Source organism: Budorcas taxicolor, chromosome 11, assembly GCF_023091745.1.
Source record: "Budorcas taxicolor isolate Tak-1 chromosome 11, Takin1.1, whole genome shotgun sequence".
Lineage (NCBI taxonomy): Eukaryota > Metazoa > Chordata > Mammalia > Artiodactyla > Bovidae > Budorcas > Budorcas taxicolor.
The window spans coordinates 50,430,406-50,451,613 of NC_068920.1; the positions used below are offsets into that span (position 1 = coordinate 50,430,406).

The following is a 21,208-nucleotide window of genomic DNA, read 5'->3' on the forward strand; positions in this document are numbered from 1 at the left end:
CTCTTCTGTTCCACTGATCTGTGTTATTTTTCTTTCTGCTATACCATACAATATTGATTGCTGTAGCTGTATAGTGAGTCTTGAAAACTCGGTAGCCTGATTCCTCAGACTTTATTCTTTTTCAAAGTTATTTTGGCTGTTCTAATTCCTTTGCCTTCTATAGACTAATCTTGCCTATGTCTATAAAAAAAACCATGCTGGGATTTTGATAGGTATTATGTTAACCTATGTATCAGTTTCCAAAGAATTGACATCTTTACTCTGTTGAATGTTCCAATCCATGAATAGTATCTGTCTCTCCAGTTACTTAAATCTTCTCTGAGTTCTTTCATTCGCGTGGTGTAGTTTTCATCATACAAGTCCTGAACGTGTGTTATTAGGTTTATGCCTAATACTTTTATTTTGTTGAGTGATTATAAGTGGTATCTTATTTTTAACTGTGCTATCCACATGTTCATTTCTAGGAGACAGAAATACAACTGATTTTTTTACTTGTTTTGGCTGCACCATCTATGGCTTGTGGGATGTTAGTTCCCTGACCAAGGACTGAATTTTGAACCCAGGCCCTCAGTGTGAAGTCCTAATCACTGGACTGCCAGGGTGTTCCCTTAACTCACTTATTCCAGCATTTTCGGGGGGTAGGTTCCTTGGAATTTTCTTCATAGACAATCGTGTGATCTGGAAATCGGCACAGTTTTATTCTTCCTTTCTGTTATGAATGCTTTTTATTTTCGCACCTTGTTGCACTGGTTAGAACTCTCATCTTAAGACTGGTAATAGTGGAGTCCTCTCCTTGTTCCCAGTCTTAGGGGGAAAACATTGTATTTCACTGTTAAGCACAATGTTGTAGGTTAAAAAAAATTTTATTTATTTGGCTATGCTGGGTCTTAGTTGAGGCTTGCAGGCTCTCTAGTTGTGGTATGTGGGATCTAGTTCCATGACCAGGGGTTGAACCCAGGTCCCCTGCACTGGAAATATTGAGTCTTAGCCTCTGGGCCACGAGGGAAATCCCAGTGGTGTAGATTTTTGTGGATGCTCTTTATCAGGTTGAAAAAGTTCTCCTCTGTATTAGTTTACTATTGCTACTGTAACAAAGTACTACAAGTTCAGTGCCTTGAGACAATGCGCATCTATTATCCTGCAGTTCTGAGTGTGGGGAGTTCATAGTGGGTGTTACGGGCTAGAATGAAGGTGTAGGCAGAGCTGCATGAGGCTTAGGGATGCACTAGTTTGCTGTGGCTGCTACAGCAGATGACTGCAAATGGAGTGGCTTAACAAAAGCAGAAAGACATACTCTTTCCCAGTTGTGGAGGCCAGAAACCAGAGCTCAGCCTGTCTGGCTGAAAGAAGCATGCTGGCAGGGCTGTGGCCCCTTGGAGGCTCTAGGGGAGGGTGCGTGCCTTGTCCCTTTCAGCTCCTAGCGGCTGCTGGACCCCCTTGCCTGTGGCGCCATGGCCTGGTCAGGGCCACGTGGCCATCTTCTGTGTGTAGCTGACCTCCGTCTGCCTCTCTCTTACAAGGGTATCTGTCACTAAATTCAGGGCCCACTAACACAGTCCAGGACAATCTGTCATTTCAAGGTCACTGACTTAATCACATAGCTGATGGTTGCGTTCCGTGTCTCCCCCACCCCACCCCCAAGGCCCTATGTTGAGTCCTGATCCCCCCGTACCTCATTTGTGAACTGGGTCACTGTGGGTGTACTATCTAATGTGAGGTCAGACTGGAGTTGTGTGGACCTCGGATCCAATCTGTCTGGTGTCCTTATGAAAAGACGGGCCACATGAAGAGACACGGAAGTACAGCAGTGTAGAGAGTCAGGGAGAACGCCGTCTGCTCCAGGCTCCCAGAAGCTGGAAAAGAGGCACGGGACAGATTCTCCCTCACAGGCCTTCAGTTCAGTTCAGTCGCTCAGTCGTGTCCGACTCTTTGCGACCCCATGAATCGCAGCACGCCAAGCCTCCCCTTAGAGGAAACCCAACTCGGCTGCCCCTTGATTCCAGACTTAGGGACTTCAGGTAAAGCAAACCTACTGTCTGTCTGGGCCCCAGTTTGTGGTGCTTTGTTATGGCAGCCCTGGGAAACTAATACAGAAACAATTACAGGTTCCAGTATTAATAATCAGGACCTAACATTTTTGGGTGGCCATTATTTGGTCTCCCACCAAGGAAGAACTTATTTCCTTGGCTTTTTCCGGTTCTAGAGACTGCACATTCCTTGGCTGGTAGCCGCTTCCTCCAGCTTCTAAGCAGTTGCTAAACCGTCACTTCCATCATAACTCCTCTCTCACTTTGACCCTCCTCCCCTCTTTTTTAATAGTCCTGGTGATTGCACTGGGCTGTTCTAGATAATCCAGGATAACCTCCCCATCTCAAGACCCTTGATCTTGATCACATTAGCAAAGTATCTTCTGCTACATAAGGTACCACATTCACAAGTGCTGTTGATTAGTTAGGATGTGGGCATCTTTGTTGTTGTTGCTGAGCCACTCAGTCTTATCCAGCTCTCTTGTGACTCCGTGGACTGGAGCCTACCAGGCTTCTCTGTCCATGGAATTTCCTAGATAAGAATTCTGGAGTGGGTTGCCATTTCCTTCTCCAGGAGATCGTCCTGACTGAGGGACTGAACCGGAGTCTCCTGCACTGGCAGGAGCATTCTTTACCACTGAAGAACCAGAGAAGCCTGGGGACATCTTTAGGGATCTCTTGTTCGCCCTCTGTTTCCAATTTTATAACCTTTTAAAAATCATGAACGGGTACTGAATTTTGTTAAGTATTTTTCTGCAACAATTGATGTGATTTTTCTTCTTTAGCTCATTAATATGCCTTATTACATTGCTTGATCTTCAAATATTGATCAGCCTCGCACCCCTGGAATGAACATCATTTGGTTATGATGTAAAATTCTTTTTCTATGTATCTGAATTATATTGGCTAATAATTTGTTACCGATTTTTTTATGTTTCTATTCATGAGAGTGGTATTTGTGTATAGTTCTCTCTTTTTTGTATCTCTTGTTGGTTTTGGCATCAGGATAATATTAGCTCATAGAATGAATGAATGAAGAGCCATTCCTCCTCTTCTGTTTTCTGAAACAAATTGTGTAGAATTGGTATTGATTCTTCTTTAAACATTTGGTAGAATTCTTCAGTGAAATCATCTGGGCTTAGGTTTTTTTTTTAAATTATGGATTCAGTTTTTAATGATGGATTAAAATTATTTGTTTCACATGGTGAATTGTGACTGTTTTTTGAGGAGTTGGTCTGTAGTTCTGAGTGGTTAAATTTATGTGTTTAGAGTTATGATAGTATTCGGTTATTATTCCTTCTTATGTCTGCAGGGTGTGTAGCAACAGCCATTGTTTCATTCCTGATGTTGGTAGTCTTTTTTGTTTTCTTTTTTTCTCCTCTGTTAGTTTCTGCTACAAAACTACAGATTTGTCCATTTTATTGATCATTTCATAAAACAAATTCTTTGTTTCATTGATACTTCCCTATTTTCTGTTTTCATTTATTATTTCCTTCTTGCTTTGGGTTTATATTGCTCTTTTTTTTTTTTTTTTTTGAGGTTCTTGAGGGTAGAAGCATAGATTATCAATTTAAGCCTTTTCCTTTTTCCCAGTGTCTGCATTTACTGCTGTGAAGGTCCTTTTCAGCACTTCATTACCCTTCCCCACGAATCTGGCTGTGTTGTGTGTTCATATTCCTTCAGTTTAACGTTTATTTTGATTTCCCTGGAGATTTCTCTTAGACTCTTAGATCGCTTAAATTGTGTTATTTCCAAGTGTTTTAGAGAATTTTCTGTTCTCTTTCTGTTACTGATTTTCTATTTTGATTCTGTCATGTTTCAGGAACACACTCTTTACTATTTTAGTTCTTTTAAATATGTTGAGCTTTATTTTATGGCCCAGGATATGGTCTGTCTTGGAATATGTTCCAGGAGCACTTGAAATAAAAGTTGACCCTGCTGTTACCGGTCAGATAACAGCATTGTCAGTGAGCTCCTGTTGGTTGATGGTGTGGTGCTTTGTGTCACTGCTGATTTTCTCTCCAGTTGTTCTACCAGTTGTTGACAGTATCCAACTGAGTTGAATCTTCAGCTCGATATTTGTGGTATTAGTCTGCTCAAGCTGCTATAACAATGTACCATAGAAATTTATTTCTCACAGTTCTAAAGGCTACAAAGTCCCAGATCAAGGTCTGGCAGGGTCATTTTCTGGTGAGGACTCTCTTCCTGATTTGTAGACAGTCACCTTCTTGCTATGTTTTCACATGGCCTTTCCTTGGTGCCTGTGTCCATCTTTGTACTATGTTAGGGCTTAAGCCTGCCAATTAATTTTTTATTTTTCAGTTATTCTGTTTTCACTTTTCTGTCCTTTTTCCTATCTCCCTGTGAGTTTCTTGAAAACATTTAAAAATTCCATATCTGTTTCTCTCTCTTTCTCTGTCTTCCTCTTCTTGTAAGGCCAGTAACCCTACTGAATTAAGATCCCACCCTTATGACCTAACTTAACTTTAATTACCTCCTAAAAGCCCTATCTCCAAATAGAGTAAACTGGGAGTTAAGGCTTCAACATACAGATTTTGGAGGGACACAATTCAGCCCAGAGCATTCGTGAATTTGTTTCCCTTTTCAACTCAGTTTTTACTTCACGTATTTCACTGCTGTGTTGTTTGGTGCACATGGATTTAGGATTGATATGTCTTCTTGGTGCCTGACCTTTTATGATTATATAGTACCCTCTTCTCTCTCATGATTTTCTTTGCTCTTGAAAGGTTGTTGCTGAGCCGTGAAAAATGCTGGGATCCTTGGCCTCCAGGGGAGAGGAATTCAATCCAGGGGACTTCCCTGGTGGCTCAGATGGTGAAGTGTCTGCTTACAACGTGGGAGACCCGGGTTCGATCCCTGCGTCAGGCAGGTCCCCTGCAAAAGGCAATGGCAACCCACTCCGGTATTCTTGCCTGGAAAATCCCATGGATGGAGGAGCGTGATAGGCTACAGTCCATGGGGTCACAAAGAGACAGGACTGAGCGACTTCACTTTCGCATAGTTCATTAACATAGCTTAAGAAAAACATTTCTGTAAGAAAAACCACATCAGTTGGCTCAAGGTTTGAGAAGAGTTCAGGTGGAACCAGGTGTCATCATGGCAACACAGGACTTTAAAAGAAACCTCCTTTTAATTTTGTGCAGAGAAGGGAAAGAAAAACCTGGCACTTGTGGTTTGTTTCCTCCTGCTGCTTAAGAGAGAGAAAAAACGTCTGACACTTGCAGCCTGTTTCCTCCATTTGGAGACCCCTGGCCTTCCTGCCCGTTACCCTCTCAGTCTGAAGTCTACTTTATAAGATATCAACATAGCCACTGTTTTCTTTTGATTAATGTTTGTATTATATATCTTTTTCTATTCATTTTTGTTAGCCTGCCTATATTATTATTTGAAGTGGGTTTCTTATGTAGTTGGTTCATTTTTAAAAGTCTCCTCCAGTCTTTTAATTGATGTTTTGTAGACCATTTAAATTTAGTGTAATTATGATATGTTAGGGCTTAAGTCTCCCATGCCCAAGGTAAGAGAAACCCAAGTAAGATGGTAGGTGTTGCAAGAGGGCATCAGAGGGCAGACACACTGAAACCATACTCACAGAAAACTAGTCAATCTAATCACACTAAGGACCACAGCCTTGTCTTAACTCAATGAAACTAAGCCATGCCTGCGGGGCAACCCAAGACAGGTGGGTCATGGTGGAGAGGTCTGACAGAATGTGGTCCACTGGAGAAGGGAATGGCAAACCACTTCAGTATTCTTGCCTTGAGAACCCCATGAACAGTAGGAAAAGGCAAAATGATAGGACACTGAAAGAGGAACTCCCCAGGTCAGTAGGTGCCCAACACGCTACTGGAGATCAGTGGAGAAATAACTCCAGAAAGAATGAAGGGATGGAGCCAAAGCAAAAACAATACCCAGCTGTGGATGTGACTGGTGATAGAAGCAAGGTCTGATGTTGTAAAGAGCAATATTGCATAGGAACCTGGAACGTCAAGTCCATGAATCAAGGCAAATTGGAAGTGGTCAAACAAGAGATGGCAAGGGTGAACGTCGACATTCTAGGAATCAGCAAACTAAAATGGACTGAAATGGGTGACTTTAACTCAGATGACCATTATATCTACTACTGCGGGCAGGAATCCCTCAGAAGAAATGGAGTAGCCATCATGGTCAACAAGAGAGTCTGAAATACAGTACTTGGATGCAGTCTCAAAAACGACAGAATAATCTCTGTTCGTTTCCAAGGCAGACCATTCAATATCACAGTAATCTAAGTTTATGCCCCAACCAGTAATGCTGAAGAAGCTGAAGTTGAATGGTTCTATGAAGACCTACAAGACCTTTTAGAACTAACACCCAAAAAAAGATGTCCTTTTCATTATAGGGGACTGGAATGCAAAAGTAGGAAGTCAAGAAACACCTGGAGTAACAGGCGAATTTGGCCTTGGAATGCGGAATGAAGCAGGGCAAAGACGAATAAGACTAATTTTTGCCAAGAGAATGCACTGGTCATAGCAAACACCCTCTTCCAACAACACAAGAGAAGACTCTACACATGGACATCACCAGATGGTCAACACCAAAATCAGATTGATTATATTCTTTGCAGCCAAAGATGGAGAAGCTCTATACAGTCAACAAAAACAAGACCAGGAGCTGACTGTGGCTCAGATCATGAACTCCTTATTACCAAATTCAGACTTAAATTGAAGAAAGTACGAAAATCACTAGACCATTCGGGTAGGACCTAAATGAAATCCTTTATGATTATCCAGTGGAAGTGAGAAATAGATTTAAGGGCCTAGATCTGATAGATAGAGTGCCTGAAGAACTCTGGACAGAGGTTTGTGACATTGTACAGGAGACAGGGATCAAGACCATCCCCATGGAAAAGAAATGCAGAAAAGCAAAATGGCTGTCTGGGGAGGCCTTACAAATAGCTGTGAAAAGAAGAGAGGTGAAAAGCAAAGGAGAAAAGGAAAGATATAAGCATCTGAATGCAGAGTTCCAAAGAATAGCAAGGAGAGATAAGAAAGCCTTCTTCAGCGATCAATGCAAAGAAATAGAGGAAAAGAACAGAATGGGAAAGACTAGAGATCTCTTCCAGAGAAGGCAATGGCACCCCACTCCAGTACTCTTGCCTGGAAAGTCCCATGGACAGGAGCCTGGTGGGCGGCAGTCCATGGGGTCGCAGAGAGTCGGACACGACTGAGCGACCTCACTTTCACTTTTCACTTTCATGCGTTGGAGAAGGAAATGGCAACCCACTCAAGTGTTCTTGCCAGGAGAATCCCAGGGACGGGGAAGCCTGGTGGGCTGCTGTCTATGCGGTCGCACAGAGTTGGACACGACTGAAGTGATTTAGCAGTAGCAGCAGTAGCAGAGATCTCTTCAAGAAAATTAGAAATACCAAGGGAACATTTCATGCAAAGATGGGCTTTGAATAAAGGACAGAAATGGTATGGATCTAACAGAAGCAGAAGATATTAAGAAGAGGTGGCAAGAATACACAGAAGAACTGTACAAAAAAGATCTTCATGACCCAGATAATCACGATGGTGTGATCACTCATCTAGAGCCAGACATCCTGGAATGTGAAGTCAAGTGGGCCTTAGAAAGCATCACTACGAACAAAGCTAGTGGAGATGATGGGATTCCAGTTGAGCTATTTCAAATCCTGAAAGATGAGGCTGTGAAAGTGCTGCACTCCACATGCCAGCACATTTGGAAAACTCAGCAGTGGCCACAGGACTGGAAAAGGTCAGTTTTCATTCCAGTCCCAAAGAAAGGCAATGCCAAAGAATGCTCAAACTACCACACAGTTGCACTCATCTCACACACTAGTAAAGTAATGCTCAACATTCTCCAAGCCAGGCTTCAGCAATACATGAACCGTGAACTTCCAGATGTTCAAGCTGGTTTTAGAAAAGGCAGAGGAACCAGAGATCAAATTGCCAACATCCGCTGGATCATGGAAAAAGCAAGAGAGTTCCAGAAAAACATCTATTTTTGCTTTATTGACTATGCCAAAGCCTTTGACTGTGTGGATCACAATAAACTGAAAAATTCTGAAAGAGATGGGAATACCAGACCACCTGACCTGCCTCTTGAGAAATGTGTATGCAGGTCAGGAAGCAACAGTTAGAACTGGACATGGAACAACAGACTGGTTCCAAATAGGAAAAGGAGTACGTCAAGGCTGTATATTGTCACCCTGCTTATTTAACTTCTATGCAGAGTACATCATGAGAAATGCCGGGCTGGATGAAGCACAAGCTGGAATCAAGATTGCCGGGAGAAATATCAATAACCTCAGATATGCAGATGATACCACCCTTATGGCAGAAAGTGAAGAGGAACTCAAAAGCTTCTTGATGAAAGTGAAAGAGGAGAGTGAAAAAGTTGGCTTAAAACTCAACATTCAGAAAACGAAGATCATGGCATCCGGTCCCATCACTTCATGGGAAATAGATGGGGAAACAGTGGAAACAGTGTCAGACTTTATCTTTTTGGGCTCCAAAATCACTGCAGATGGTCACTGCAGCCAGGAAATTAAAAGACGCTTACTCCTTGGAAGAAAAGTTATGACCACCCTAGATAGCATATTGAAAAGCAGAGACATTACTTTGCCGACTAAGGTCTGTCTAGTGAAGGCTATGGTTTTTCCAGTAGTCATGTATGGATGTGAGAGTTGGACTGTGAAGAAGGCTGAGCACTGAAGAATTGATGCTTTTGAACTGTGGTGTTGGAGAAGACTCTTGAGAGTCCCTTGGACTGCAAGGAGATCCAACCAGTCCATTCTGAAGGAGATCAGCCCTGGGATTTCTTTGGAAGGAATGATGCTAAAGCTGAAACTCCAGTACTTTGGCCACCTCATGGGAAGAGTTGACTCATTGGAAAAGACTCTGATGCTGGGAGGGATTGGGGGCAGGAGGAGAAGGGGACGACAGAGGATGAGATGGCTGGATGGCATCACTGACTCGATGGACGTGAGTCTGAGTGAACTCCAGGAGTTGGTGATGGATAGGGAGGCCTGGCGTGCTGAGATTCATGGGGTCGCAAAGAGTCGGACACAACTGAGTGACTGAAGTGAACTGAGGGCTTAAGTCTGCCAATTAATATTTAATTTTCTAGTTATTCTGTTTTCATTTTTCTGTTCTTTTTCCTATCTCCCTGTGGGTTTCTTGAAAACATTTTAAAAATTTCATTTCTGTTTCTCTTTGTGAGTTTATCTCCTTGAAAAACTTTTTTGGTGTTTGCTCCAGCTATTATATATATATATATATACACACACACACACACAACTGTCCCTAGTCTATTGGTGTCATTGTTTACCAGTTCAACTGAAGTATAGAAATCTTCTTGTTTTATATCTCCTCACCCTCCTCATTTATAAAATTGTTTAAAATACTTCCTCTACTTGCATTTAGAACATTAAACAGTGCTAGGATTTTGCTTCAACCATCAAACATAATTTAGAAAACTCCGGAAAGTCCATTGTATTTACCCATATTTTTGCTTTATGTTTATCCTTCCTGATATTTCAAGGTTCATTTTTTTTTTTTTTCCTTTTTCATTTCCTTTCTATTTAGAGAAGTTTCACCATTCTCTTAGGGTAGGTCTGCTGGTGAATAAGTTCCTCAGTTTTCCTTCATCTGAGAATGTCTTGATTTTTCCTTCACTCCTGAAGGATATTTTTGCAGGATATAGAATTCTGGGTTCACAGTTCTTTTCTTTTAGCACTGGAAAAATATACTACTTCCTGCTGGCCGCCACAGTCCTGCTGACAAGTCAACTGTCTGTCATTCAAATTATTTTTCCCTGATAGGTAAGATGTCATTTTTCTCTTGCTGCTTTTAAGAATTTTTGTCTTTCATATTCAGAAAATTAATTGTGATGGCATGGGTTTCTTTTTATCTGGTTTGGGGTTTGCTCAGCTTCTTGATTCTGTAGGTTAATGAGAAGTCTTCAGCCATGATTGCATGGAGGTCTCTCTCAGCCCCACCCACTCTCTCTCCTTCTGGGACTCTGCTGACGTATGTGTTTGATCTTGTGTTAGGTCCCTGAGGCTCCTTGTTTTTTAGTCTATTTCCTCTGTTCTTCTAATTGGGTAATTTCTATTGTTCTGTTCTCTGGTTTGTGGATCCTTCTCTTTGTTGTTTATTCTGCTCTTGAGCCCATCCACTGAGATCTTTATTTTGGTTCCTGTTGTTAAGAGCAACCACCTAATTGCTGGGTGATTGCAAGTTCCCAGTTAGGCCTCCTCTAATGCCACCCCAGAGGGCGTTAGGGCACCTTGATATGTGGTGAGGAGGGACGTCTAGACTCACCACTTGGCCTTTTCTGGCCTGTGGAAGGAGGGGCCAGTTTTTTTTCTGTGATGCTTGGATGAATTAGAGCAGTTCCATGTCTAAAAGCTGTCTTGCCAGGCTGCTTTTTCCCTTGTCCTCTGAGAGCAGGCTTTTGTTTTGGCTTTGTACCCACTGGTGTGTCTGCCGGGGTTTTAATTATACTTGCAAGAGTAGGGGAAAGTCTGTCTACTCGATCTTCCTGGAAGTTGATTTCCTTTTGAGACTGTTGTCAAGTTGTCCTTCGTTACATACATGTGGTGCAAAGACTGTTCTCAGTTGTTTTAATAATGAGGCATTTTGCTTTGCAGAAATGTTTGATTTTTATATAGTTGAATATATAAATCCTTAAGAAAGTGAACTCAGTTATGTGACATGTTTGGAAAGACCGTTCTCATACCAAGATTACGAAAAACTCTCATTCTTCTAGCTTTGTTGGTTTTTTTTTTTTGTTTTTAACATTTAAACATGTGAACCATCTGGAATTAACTTTGGTATAAGTAGTAATATAAATCTCCCTGCACCGTTCCCACCACCCCCACGGCTACCTGCTTGTCCCAGCTCTATTTACTAAGTAATAAATATTTTATGGTGTTAAGGAAATTCTTTAATTTGGTACATGCTTGTTTGTAACTGTTTGTAATAGCCAGTCCTGAGAAGAGCAGTCACAGAGCTTCAGGGGCTGTGCTGGGCAGTGGAGTTGAGACCCCACAGCTGCTGGTTGTGATGGCCAATGCTGTGAGCTGAGAAGGCCCGCTGGCCTGCCCACTGGCTTTTGGGGGACCTGGACCCTTGCGAGGTTGGAGGCCAGAGGCACCGAGGCCAGCAAGAGGGTGTCTAGACCAGCCCCCTGGTCACTGCACCTCCGTCCTGACAGCCCTGCTGCCTGGGTGACTGGTCCACGCCGCATCTGCGAGAGGGGGCTGGTGAGGGTGGGGAGCGGGGCACGTGGAGGCCTGGTCTGGGGCCCACAGTGCAAGCATGGGCATTGGAGGCAGTGCCCGACTCCTGGCCCCTACTTCTGCTTCTAGGTCCTGAGGAGCAGGGGGTAGAGATGGGAGCGTGGACTGATGCACGGTGGGACGTGTCCCTCCACCCTGGCTGTGGACCGCCCCACCACCCCTGCGCCTCTCCCTGCAGTCCAGCTCTGGCTCCTCCTCGGTCAGGTGCAGTCTGTGGCCTGGCAGGCCTGGGTGCCCAACACGAACCAGCACAGCTGGACATCACTGGACTAGAGGGTTTCTAGGTGCCTCTCTGGCTAGCCCTGGCTGGGCATTTTAACCTCTCTGAGCCTCAGTTTCCTCCTCTGCAGAGAAGGCAATACCCAGGCAGGGGTGAGGGCTGATGGGGCGGTTGTTGGGGTCGTCAGTGTTGCCTGTGTCTTTCCAATGCTCTCCTGACCAACAGCCCAGGTGGCCAGCCGGCTTGGCGAGCACCGTGTCCCTCCCATCCCTACAGCTCAGGATGTGTGGACAGCCTCGTTGTGTGGCCTTGGGCTGGTAGTAGTTGTCTGTGTAAAACTTTGCCTCCACAATTGAATGCATTCCTGAAGGAGACTCTGCTTCCAGAGCTCTCGACTCCCATTGGCCTGATAACACTGGCATTCAGTCACGTCTGTGGATGACCAGCCCAGGCCCTGCTCGCCGTTCAGACCAGCAGAACCTGAGGAGGGGAAGGTGACCGCAGGGCCCTCACACCAGAGCAGGGTCAACGCTGACCAGCAGCCCTTCCTGTTGGAGAGAGCCGGGTGGAGCTGATGCCCCAGACTGGTGCCAGCCAAGCAGAGTGGATCCTCCTTAGCACCCCGAGCCAGCGGCTGGCCTGTGTCTGCGCTTCTGCTGGAAAACCGTCAGGAAACGTTCCAACTCAGACTCCACAACGTAAGGCTGGCTTCATGTCACTTCTCATTTATTAATTCAGTCTGTTCTAAGTTGTACAGTTTCAAAAATAACAAAACCAAAGCCAAAAGCCCAGGAATATTTACACTCTCTCATGTAGTGAGGTCAGTCTATGCTGTCGCACAGGTCGGTTACGCTTGGTACCACAAGATGTTCGTAATTTAGACAAAATCGGACAGATTAACAATTATATGTACAGTAAGATAGAAGGGGAAATCATTCAAGTATCAAAATACAGAGACAAAGATTAAATAACATTTTATTACAATTCAGTCCCATTGCCACACCGTTAGCAACACCACTTTGTGAACTGCGTCTGACAGTCGTCCTGCAGGCCAGGGCACCCCCCAACACGGGCTGAGGGCAGACTGGCCTGCTTAGCCCCAGGCTTCTCGAGGGACTCCCCAGAGCTGCAGCTGGAGGCCCTGGAGGGGTGTGAGCATCGCAGAGGCAGAGCCTGTCTGGAAGGAAGCCCCGCTCACTCGGAGCAGCTGCGAGGAGGAGGGCAGACCAGAGAGCGCCCCCATCTCCAGTCCTGCCTGAAGGGCCTGCTCGATTCAGAACGGGGCTGCGTTTGCGTGCAGAAGCGAGGCTTCTCCACGTGAAGCCTGTCCTCAATGTTATAATATTTCTTTCTAGGGAAGGGAGAGTACCTGTCCCAGAGGAGGAGTAAAAAAGATCTAGCCCCTCCCTTTTTGACTACTGAGAAATAAACCAATCTCAAAATCCAGAGCAGATTAGCCAAGGCTTTCCAATATGAAAACACCCTGAATAAATAAAGAAGATATAGCAGCTTTAAGAGGAGGAGACACCTACCTAGGACATAAAAACAAAAACAAAAAACAGCTTGAGGAACTCATCGTAGTGTCTACAGTTTTCTTTATGGATCCACCACCCACCACGAGGGGCCTACTTAGAGGAGACCGGCCTTCCTCAGGAGGAAGAGGGACCCGCGGTCTCCCCACCCAGCTTGGGCTCCTTGTCCATCCCTGGAAGGAGGAGGGGCTGAATACTGCACAGGAGAACTGTCAGGCCCTGGGAGCAGGAGGACATGAAGTCAGACTTCCGGTGTTGAGGTCTTTGTTTAGTACCGAAAGGGCAGGACCACCTGTCTCCATCCCAGAGTAAGGGCGACCCCCTGGGCCTGTGGTGTGGACGGTGCAGGGAGCCCACCGGGCCTGCACCCCCTGCCTCCGGAGCTCTCGGCCGGGGGGTGGGGTGCGGCCAAGGCCTTGGACCTACTGACCCCAGGACCGACTGCACCATGCCTGCAAAGCAGGGGGCCTGCTTGGGGAGGAAAGGCTCTGCTTTGGGAGCTGCTCCAAGACATGCAGCTGACCTGGTCCAGCCGCAAGGAGAGACCCTCCCATCCTACTGCCTCCAGGAGGAGCGACGCAGCCCAAGGCGCAAAGCAAAGCCGGCCAGCAGGAGGCCACACTGGGGGAGCAAACTGCCTCCACACCCAGCCCTCTCTGCCCTCAGAGCCTGGGTGAGCCCAGAGCTGAAAGGAGGACAGTCAGACCAAAGTGAGTACTAATCACACACCTGCAGGCAGCCGCCTCAGCTGACCTACCCGTTAATGCCCAAGACAAACACAGCTGCTTCCTCTCCTTTCTGATCCGACTTGGCAGGCCTGAGATCACTGGAGGGCCCATGGCCTGCAGCCCAGGGCGGTGTTCTGACCACGGTAGCCCGGGACCTGCTCATCCTCTGCCCGGCCCGCCGCGGACGGAGTGGAAGCCGCCGCAGCGGGGACGAGAAACCGGGTGTGCGGCTCAGAAAGGAGCGGTGGCTGATGGGGGCGGCTGTCGGGCCACTCGGGTCACCCAGCGTCTCCTCTCGGAGCTGCCCAAGCACGCTCACGCCCCAGCCTGAGGACAGAGGCCCACTACCCTCGGACCGTATGGCCACTGATCTAAAGATTGGCAGTTTAACCTAGAGGTTTGAGCCAAGTGTTAAAAGTTATTTTATAAAAAAAATTTTTCTATTAAAAAACGTTTTCTGGACAAGTCACTTCTAGGGTCTCTGGAGTCCCAGTCTCATCTGCTAGAGGCTGGAGGGCTGCTCGGCACCGGGGCAGGGCTCCCTCCACGAGGCCTGGCGGCCGGCCCGGGCCCACAGCCGGGAGGAGTCCTGCGGGCAGAGGTGGGCCTGGGTCTCCAATGCAGGTGAGGCGGCGGTGGCAGCGGCGGTGGCGGGAGCCTGCGCTCCGCACGGCTGTTTCTGCAGCACAGTCGGTTCCTCGGTGGCTCAGCTTGGCAGAAGCAAACACAACGGGGGGAGGAAAAGGTTAACCAAAGGGGCTGCACACAGTGGAGGAGACGGAGAGGAAACAGGGAGGCAGAACAGAAGGCCCCTCGCGGCCTCCCCGAGCACCCTCCGTGGCTCAGGCATCTGCTCGGAAGGCACGAGGGCAGGAGGCAGGAGACCCACCTCGGCTTGTCCACTGGGTTTCGGCTCTAAAGGAACCGCCGCCACTGAGCGGCGGTGCTCCCGAGTCGCGCTCCGTGCTGTGCTTCCCCCCACAGAACCGCGGCTCTCCCTGCGCAAGGGCGCCGGGCCTCCGCGCCGCCTTTCCCGCTGCTGACCGCCCTGATCCCCACACCACGGAAAAGCGCCAGCAAGCACTGCCCGGCCCAGGTCACCGCCCTCGAGCGGCGCCGTCCTGAAGGGAGGAGGTGCAGGGCACTGACCCCATCCTGCGGGTCCCACAGGGCGGCCTTCCTCTTCCACCCGCCTGTAACTCCCCAGCCAAGGCGTGAGGAGCCATCCCACTCCATGCAGCTCAAGACCCCCGAGACAGACTCCAGGCGCGGGGAGCCAGCCTGTGGGTGTCCCAGGCTCTGGAGCCAGGCATGTGCCCTAGGGCCCTCACAGCGGGCTGATCCCGGCCCGGCCCAGCCCAGCGCTGAGCTGAGGGTCTCAGGCAGGAAGACAGGCCTCGGGCCAGCGTGCGCGCGGCGTGCAGGGGGTCTGCCCCAGGCGGTCACAGTGGCTGGTTGTGTCGGGAGAGGCGCGGCGAGCTCTTGGCAGCGTGAGACTCAAGCTGGGGGAGGAGCCAGAAGGGAGCCCCGCCCCGTCGGGGGGGCCACTGCCTGGAGGCGGCCTCCCTAGGGATCCAGCGTGCCGCCCTCCCGCTGCCCAACCTCAAAGGCAACTCGCCCCCTCGCCAAGCCATCCTCGACCAAGGGGGGATTCACAGTGTCCGGTGGCGAGGGGTGAGCTGACGCGGGAGGGGAGGCCTGGGGCGGGGGTGGGGCCTTGGCCTCAGCGGGTGGAAGGAGAGCTGAGAAGAGCAGAGAGGCGCTGGAAGGCACGTGAGACTAGTGGAGGCGGGGCGGGTGCTTAGAAGATAGTGGTCTCGTACTTGGTGCTGAGGCTCCGCTTAGAGTCTGGCTTGGGGTCCACGACCCAGGAGACGCTGGCGTGGGACTGGGCGTCGGAGTCCGTGTCAGGTGGCTCCAGCTGCCAAGGAGGAAGGGGCAGGGTCAGAGGGGCCACAGTGGCGGCCGTGTCCCCGGGGGTGCCCTATATTCTCCTCCAGAGAGCCGGCTCTCGGGGTGGGGAGCAGGAGGGGGCACCTCGCAGGAATGTCCCAGGAGGCTGTCTCCTGGGGGTGTGGAACGGCTGGGGTCCCTGGGCGGTTCCTGGCGCAGGAAGCGGGGAAGGGGTTGGAAAACCCAAACAGTGGGGCCAGAGAGCTCCCCCGGGCAAGACCACGGCGGGCACCCTGACCTCTGGAGAGAGGAGGACACACAGCAGAGAGACAGGCCACAGCACAGAGGGAGGTGCGGGGCAGCTCAGGGAAAGACGGGCACATGGGTCGGGGGGCACCAGTCTCCAGGAGCTCACGGTCCCGCAGGGAGACTGACACACACAGCAGGTGTAGAGACCTTGACTCCAGGACTAACAGACGGCAGCGGGAGGTACGAAGGACGGTGGGCGGGGCGGGTGTGACAGGGACAACAGCGACTGTCGGGGGACGGCAGCACCTGGGGCGCAGAGCGAAGCAGACAGACACGGGCGGGGTCACGGCCGCACCAGACCCTCCACCCCGCTCCTCCCGGGGCCCTGGGCCCCGAGGCCCACTTACCGCTGACTTCCTCACGCCCACCCGGGGCTTCGGCACCGGCTTGGAAGATCTGGTCTCGATCACCTCAGCGGCAGAGGCCCCCATCGGCCTGGACTTCTGGGCCTGCAGGGCCAGCTGGTAGGCCACCTCAAACGCCTGGCCGAGCGTCAGGATGATCTCATAGGTCAGGTTCTGGGAGAAGGCAGGGCACAGGGTGAGAGGAGGGAGCGGGGAGCCCTGCCCTGATGCTCCCCCCACCGCCCCGGGGACCCACACAGGCTGGGCAGCAGCACACAGGTGCAGGGAAGGGCTGCGCTGAAAGCGACGTGTGTCCTGAGGAACAGTCTGAACAAAGCACACACTTTGTTTCCTTGTGGGTGATTCCACTCGAGAGATGAGCCCTGGGGGTTCCCGTGGCTTCAGGGCGTGATGCCCAGAAATGACAGGGAAGGTGAGCTGTAGGAACTGGGCTGGGCACCTTCTGGGGGACTTCCTCTTTAGAACAAGCCCTGAAATAGTTACACTCTGTCCCGCTGTGCAGGTGTGGAGCAGGGAGGGGAGTTCCTAGCTCACAAGCCAGCGCGTGTCAAAGCCGAGAGGCTGTGGCCGGGCCCAGAGCACCGACGGAGGTCCCAGGCAAGGCCCTGAAGACCCGGGGGCAGCAGGCCTGGCACAGGCCCCGTCTCGGGGCCGCCACCCGGGTCATGCGTCCACTCCCCGGGGGCGGCACGCGAACACCTCCCGTCAGCCCAGCAGCGCCAGGGCGCAGCCCAAGCTGGGCTCTGGGGGAAGGAGACTCCCTGTTGGTGGAGGGCTTTTTAGGAAGACGGCCCTGCAGGAGGGTCAGCCACAGCCAGGGGAGGTGCAGCCCTGGCCCGGGAACACACGCGTGGCCAGAAGCAGGGCAAGTACTGTCGCTAGAACCCTGGGCGAGCCACTGCGCCGCTCTGTGCGCCGGGCGTTCGCTCCTGACAGGCGCGGCTCCGTGCCCGCCAGGTGCCAGCACCCAGTGCGTGGGCCGCGTGGCCTCCACCTACCACATCCACCGTGCTGAAGACGTGGCAGTAATGGTGGCCGGTCTGCAGGTCCTTGGTGACGTAGGCAAAGGCGCACAGGTCCTCTGGGTCCTGAGCCGCGCAGGAAATGTTCCGGATCTCGTGCTCGGCGATGACGTTCTAAGGAGAAAGCGGCTCTGCAGTGCCCCGTCACCAGCACTACTTTTTTGTCCCAGCCTAGGGCGTCGGCCAAACGCCACTTCCTCATCTGCTCTCTGGGGGCGAGGGGGCCGAGGGTGGCACCTAATCTCCTCTGATTTAGGTTTGGGGTCTCCACCCCTGTCCACAGCAGCCGAGGGAGTAAATGTTCACGTCCAGCCCCCTCTTGCCCTCCAGGGCCCGAGCGCGGGGCCTGGGGGTGTCCTGCGTTCTCTAAGGCCTGGGAGCAGCGAAGTGGCCCACGCTGAGGAAGACCAGCTGCCCCCTGGGACCCAGGTGAGGGTTGCATGAGAGACTGACACAGGCCAGGGGTGGAGGTGGGAACAGGCGGGGAGGTTCTGAGGAAGGCGCCCTGCTGGCAGGAGTGAGGCATGGGGAGAGGAACACACCTTGTTGGAGGCATCGATGAACTTGACCCCTTTGTACGTGATGGACAGGACGATGGTAGGGATCTTCCTCATGTGCTCCGTGGATTTCTACAGTGAATGGGAGGCCCGTCAATGCTGCTCCTCAGGGCGGGGCCCCACAGCTGCAGCTCGGGCCACCATCTGCTGCCTGCCGTCCTGGCCGTGCCCAGTACCCCACCGCCCGCGACAGCCTACCCGCATCTTGGCACAGGCGTCTTGTGTGGACTCTGTCCCTCGCAGATCTTTGATCAACATGGAGCCCAGATACTGTGGGAGCGAGCAGTGGGCACGTTCAGCTGTCTGTGTCACCATGCTGGGACCGCCCAGCCGACCTGGGCCCTATCCCATGGCTCCTCTCCCCGCAACGCCGGACGGCTGAAGAGCTGAGAACAGCATGGGGCCTGCACTGGAGCTAGGGGTTACTCACGTTGGCTTCGTAACCGCAGGACTCAAAAATGAGTTTCTCCGGCTGGTGTTGCCAGCTCTGCACAGGGGCGTAGGGGGCGGCCAGGCTGGGGGGCCGGAGGGTCAGCTTGGCCTCTCGGTGCTCCTCCTGCAGAACATGTGGGGCCCCAGGTCAGCCTGCCACTCTAGGGGCTCCCGAGCACCCCACCTGGCTCTGGCCTGCCAGCCATCTCCGGGAGCTCTAGGGCAGAGGCAGACCAGCCCTTCAGATGGGCTGGGGCAGAGGCGAGGCCTGTCCAGGCTGAGAACAGGTAGGGAAGCCGGGACCTCAGTCGCCCATCTGTGAGCAGCTCCACATAGAAGGCTCTGTGGTGTCTCCGTGGCCACGGATGTGCTTTATAGGGGTCCTTGTGACAGGAGTCGGGGTGCGGGGGGGGGGTAGGAGGCCACCGCAGGCCAGATGACGGGGTCCTCAACTAGGGCACAGGTGGAAGGCATGGGGACGAAGGGAAATTCAGGGCTCCCAGCAAGATGGAAAGTCTTGATACAGAGTCACTAAAACTGCCAGACAACATGCTTTTTGCATCTTGTAAAATTCACAGTTGTGCTGGTGCAAAGGTGTGGGGACTCCTCGGGCCAGAACTGAGACGAGTGTGTCACAAAAGAAGCGGGTCAGAGACGCGGAGCGAAGGCTCGCCCTGTGGGGGACGCGGGCCAGGCCACAGCTGGGGGGCGGGGTGAAGCCTGCAGCCTGCGCCAGGCAGGGGGAACCCTGTCCTGCTGGGAGGGGTGCAGGGCCCCCATCTGGGCCCGCCGCCCACCTGGGTTCTGAAGCGCTCTGCCCGAGAGGGCGCTGCAGGCGCGTGCAGGCTGTCGTGCGGCCTCCTGCCCATGTCCCCAGGAGGCAGCAGCAGGTCAGCTGACCGCCCGGCACAGGAGTCGCTCTGGCTCAGTGGGGACGACGTCTGCGAGAACAGGTCCTGGCACTGCGGCAGGGAGAGCCGGGAGTCTGGGGGCCGCCCGGCCGGGCCTCAGGCTGCCAGTACCGGGGCCCAGCCCCAGTGGGTATCGGTGAGAAACTGGTACCGGGGCCCAGCTCCAGGGGAGAGTCGGTGAGAAAGGGCAGGAGCTGGGCATCAGGGGCCAGACTCCTCCGGCCAGAAAGCCCTGACAACTGGGCCCTGCAGGCGGGCAGCCGGGCCCGAGCACAGCCTGCAGCCCGGAGCGCGCAGGGAGGAGGGGTGGTTGTAGGGTGGGGAAGCGCGCTCCACCTCCTCAAAGAGAAAACTGTCTGCTAGAGCTGATTCCAGGTCCCGGGGACACATGACTCAATCTCAGGGTCCCTCCTGAGAAGACACTGTGCTCCCGATGGGCACCCTGTCTCTTCGGTTTCCATGTCTGAATGTCAGCGGAGCGTCTGGTCTCAGAACCAGCCTGGGCCCTGACTTCCTCACGTGTGAAAGGCTGAAGCCGTGCCCACTTTGAGACTCTAGCCCAGGGCCCACCCACTGCCCACCAGCAGCCCTGCAGGTCTGGGGAGTCATCCTGAACCACAGGCTCACAGACTATCTAACCTGCTTTCCAGTCAGAAATTACCTGCCTTGAGCAACAAAACATCTGTGAGGTTTTAAAAATCACAGGGATTTCCTTAAGAAACGGAGGAAGGCCCAGCCCTGCCATGTTCCAGGCTTTGTCTCCGGCTCATGTCAAACTGCCTGAGGGGACTCCAATCCCCAGACAGCTGAACGTGACATTCAGACATGGCCCTAGCCATTTGGGATTTGGATCTTTGTTTTCCTGACTTTCCCAACACTTGACCCCAACACTGGGAGAAGAGGGGTCAGCTCTGCTGCTCCCTTCCTACAGAGGTGACACTGTCTCTGAGAAATCCTCAAAGATTCTTTCCAATTCCTGCCGACACAAAGCACACTCCTCCCTCTCCACCCACCCAACTCACTCTCAGCTGGGAGAACCGTGGAGGCTTCTGGGGCGGCTCCTCGTAGGGTCTGTCCGCCAGGGAGGCGATGATGCGCTTGCGATGGCCGAGCAGGTGCACCTTCAGGACCTGGGTGGGGGGGCGGGGAGCGGTCAGGGGACGCCTGGGCCCCCAGCCCCGCCACAGGGCAGCCAGGGACACTCATGGCTCAGGACTGACTAGCCGGGCCTGAGCAGAACTGCACTCACGTTGACAAGCTCCAGCTCCCAGAGGTTCTTCACAGTGTCAATGGAGCTGTAGCCACTCGACAGGAAGGAATGGACGTAGTCCTGAAGCCCCAGCGAGTCCAGCCAGGAGGGCACTGACGCGGGGCTGTTCCCGTCGTAGCCCAGCGCCTTCACCTGTGCAGCAAGGACAGGAGGCAGGCCTGACAAGGACCGCAGGGACCCCAGGCACGTGAGAGACCATACTGGAGGCTGGGGTAGGGGTCGGATGGCGCCTGAGGACCATCAAGGGCCTGTGAGCTCAGCACCCGGGTCCCTCGGCCCACACAGCCGTCTCTGCCTCAGCTCTGGCCTCACCTGGGACCACCCGGGCACCCCAGGTCTGCTGAATCAGGGCCCAGCTAAGGCGGGAAATCAGTTAGAAAGGCAGGTGCCCTGTCAGGTGAGGCCCCATCTATGCCCGACACGGTCATGGACCTGGCGGGACAAGGAGATGGTGTACGTCTGTGGGGCGGGTGCTGGCTTCCCTGCTGGGACTCATCTGTGCGTCCTCAGACCTTGGCAGTAGAAGGGACCAGGGGACTTTGCGCCAGCAGAGCTGAGGAGAGGCTCAGGCCTACCGCCCACAGCCCCCCAGGCAAAGACCGCTTCCTGTGCTGCCC

At 51.9% G+C, this 21,208-nt stretch overlaps 1 protein-coding gene across 4 annotated transcripts in view; it reads right to left on the bottom strand.

Moving 5' to 3' along the window:
• Positions 1-12,292: 12,292 nt before the first annotated feature.
• Positions 12,293-21,208, bottom strand: part of ANKS1A (ankyrin repeat and sterile alpha motif domain containing 1A) — a 167,165-nt gene continuing 158,249 nt past the window's right edge. For 3 of the 4 annotated variants that reach the window (XM_052647516.1, XM_052647514.1, XM_052647517.1), the window contains 9 exons: positions 20,571-20,723; positions 20,344-20,451; positions 19,208-19,372; positions 18,409-18,534; positions 18,177-18,248; positions 17,964-18,050; positions 17,398-17,535; positions 16,382-16,552; positions 15,263-15,753 (listed from right to left, as the gene is read on the bottom strand). In XM_052647516.1, the coding sequence (XP_052503476.1) occupies positions 15,634-15,753; positions 16,382-16,552; positions 17,398-17,535; positions 17,964-18,050; positions 18,177-18,248; positions 18,409-18,534; positions 19,208-19,372; positions 20,344-20,451; positions 20,571-20,723 (1,140 nt within the window). In that variant the 3' untranslated portion in view covers positions 15,263-15,633. Of the gene's footprint in view, positions 14,543-15,262; positions 15,754-16,381; positions 16,553-17,397; positions 17,536-17,963; positions 18,051-18,176; positions 18,249-18,408; positions 18,535-19,207; positions 19,373-20,343; positions 20,452-20,570; positions 20,724-21,208 lie in introns of those variants that run through there. The other variant, XM_052647515.1, reaches the window with a different exon arrangement.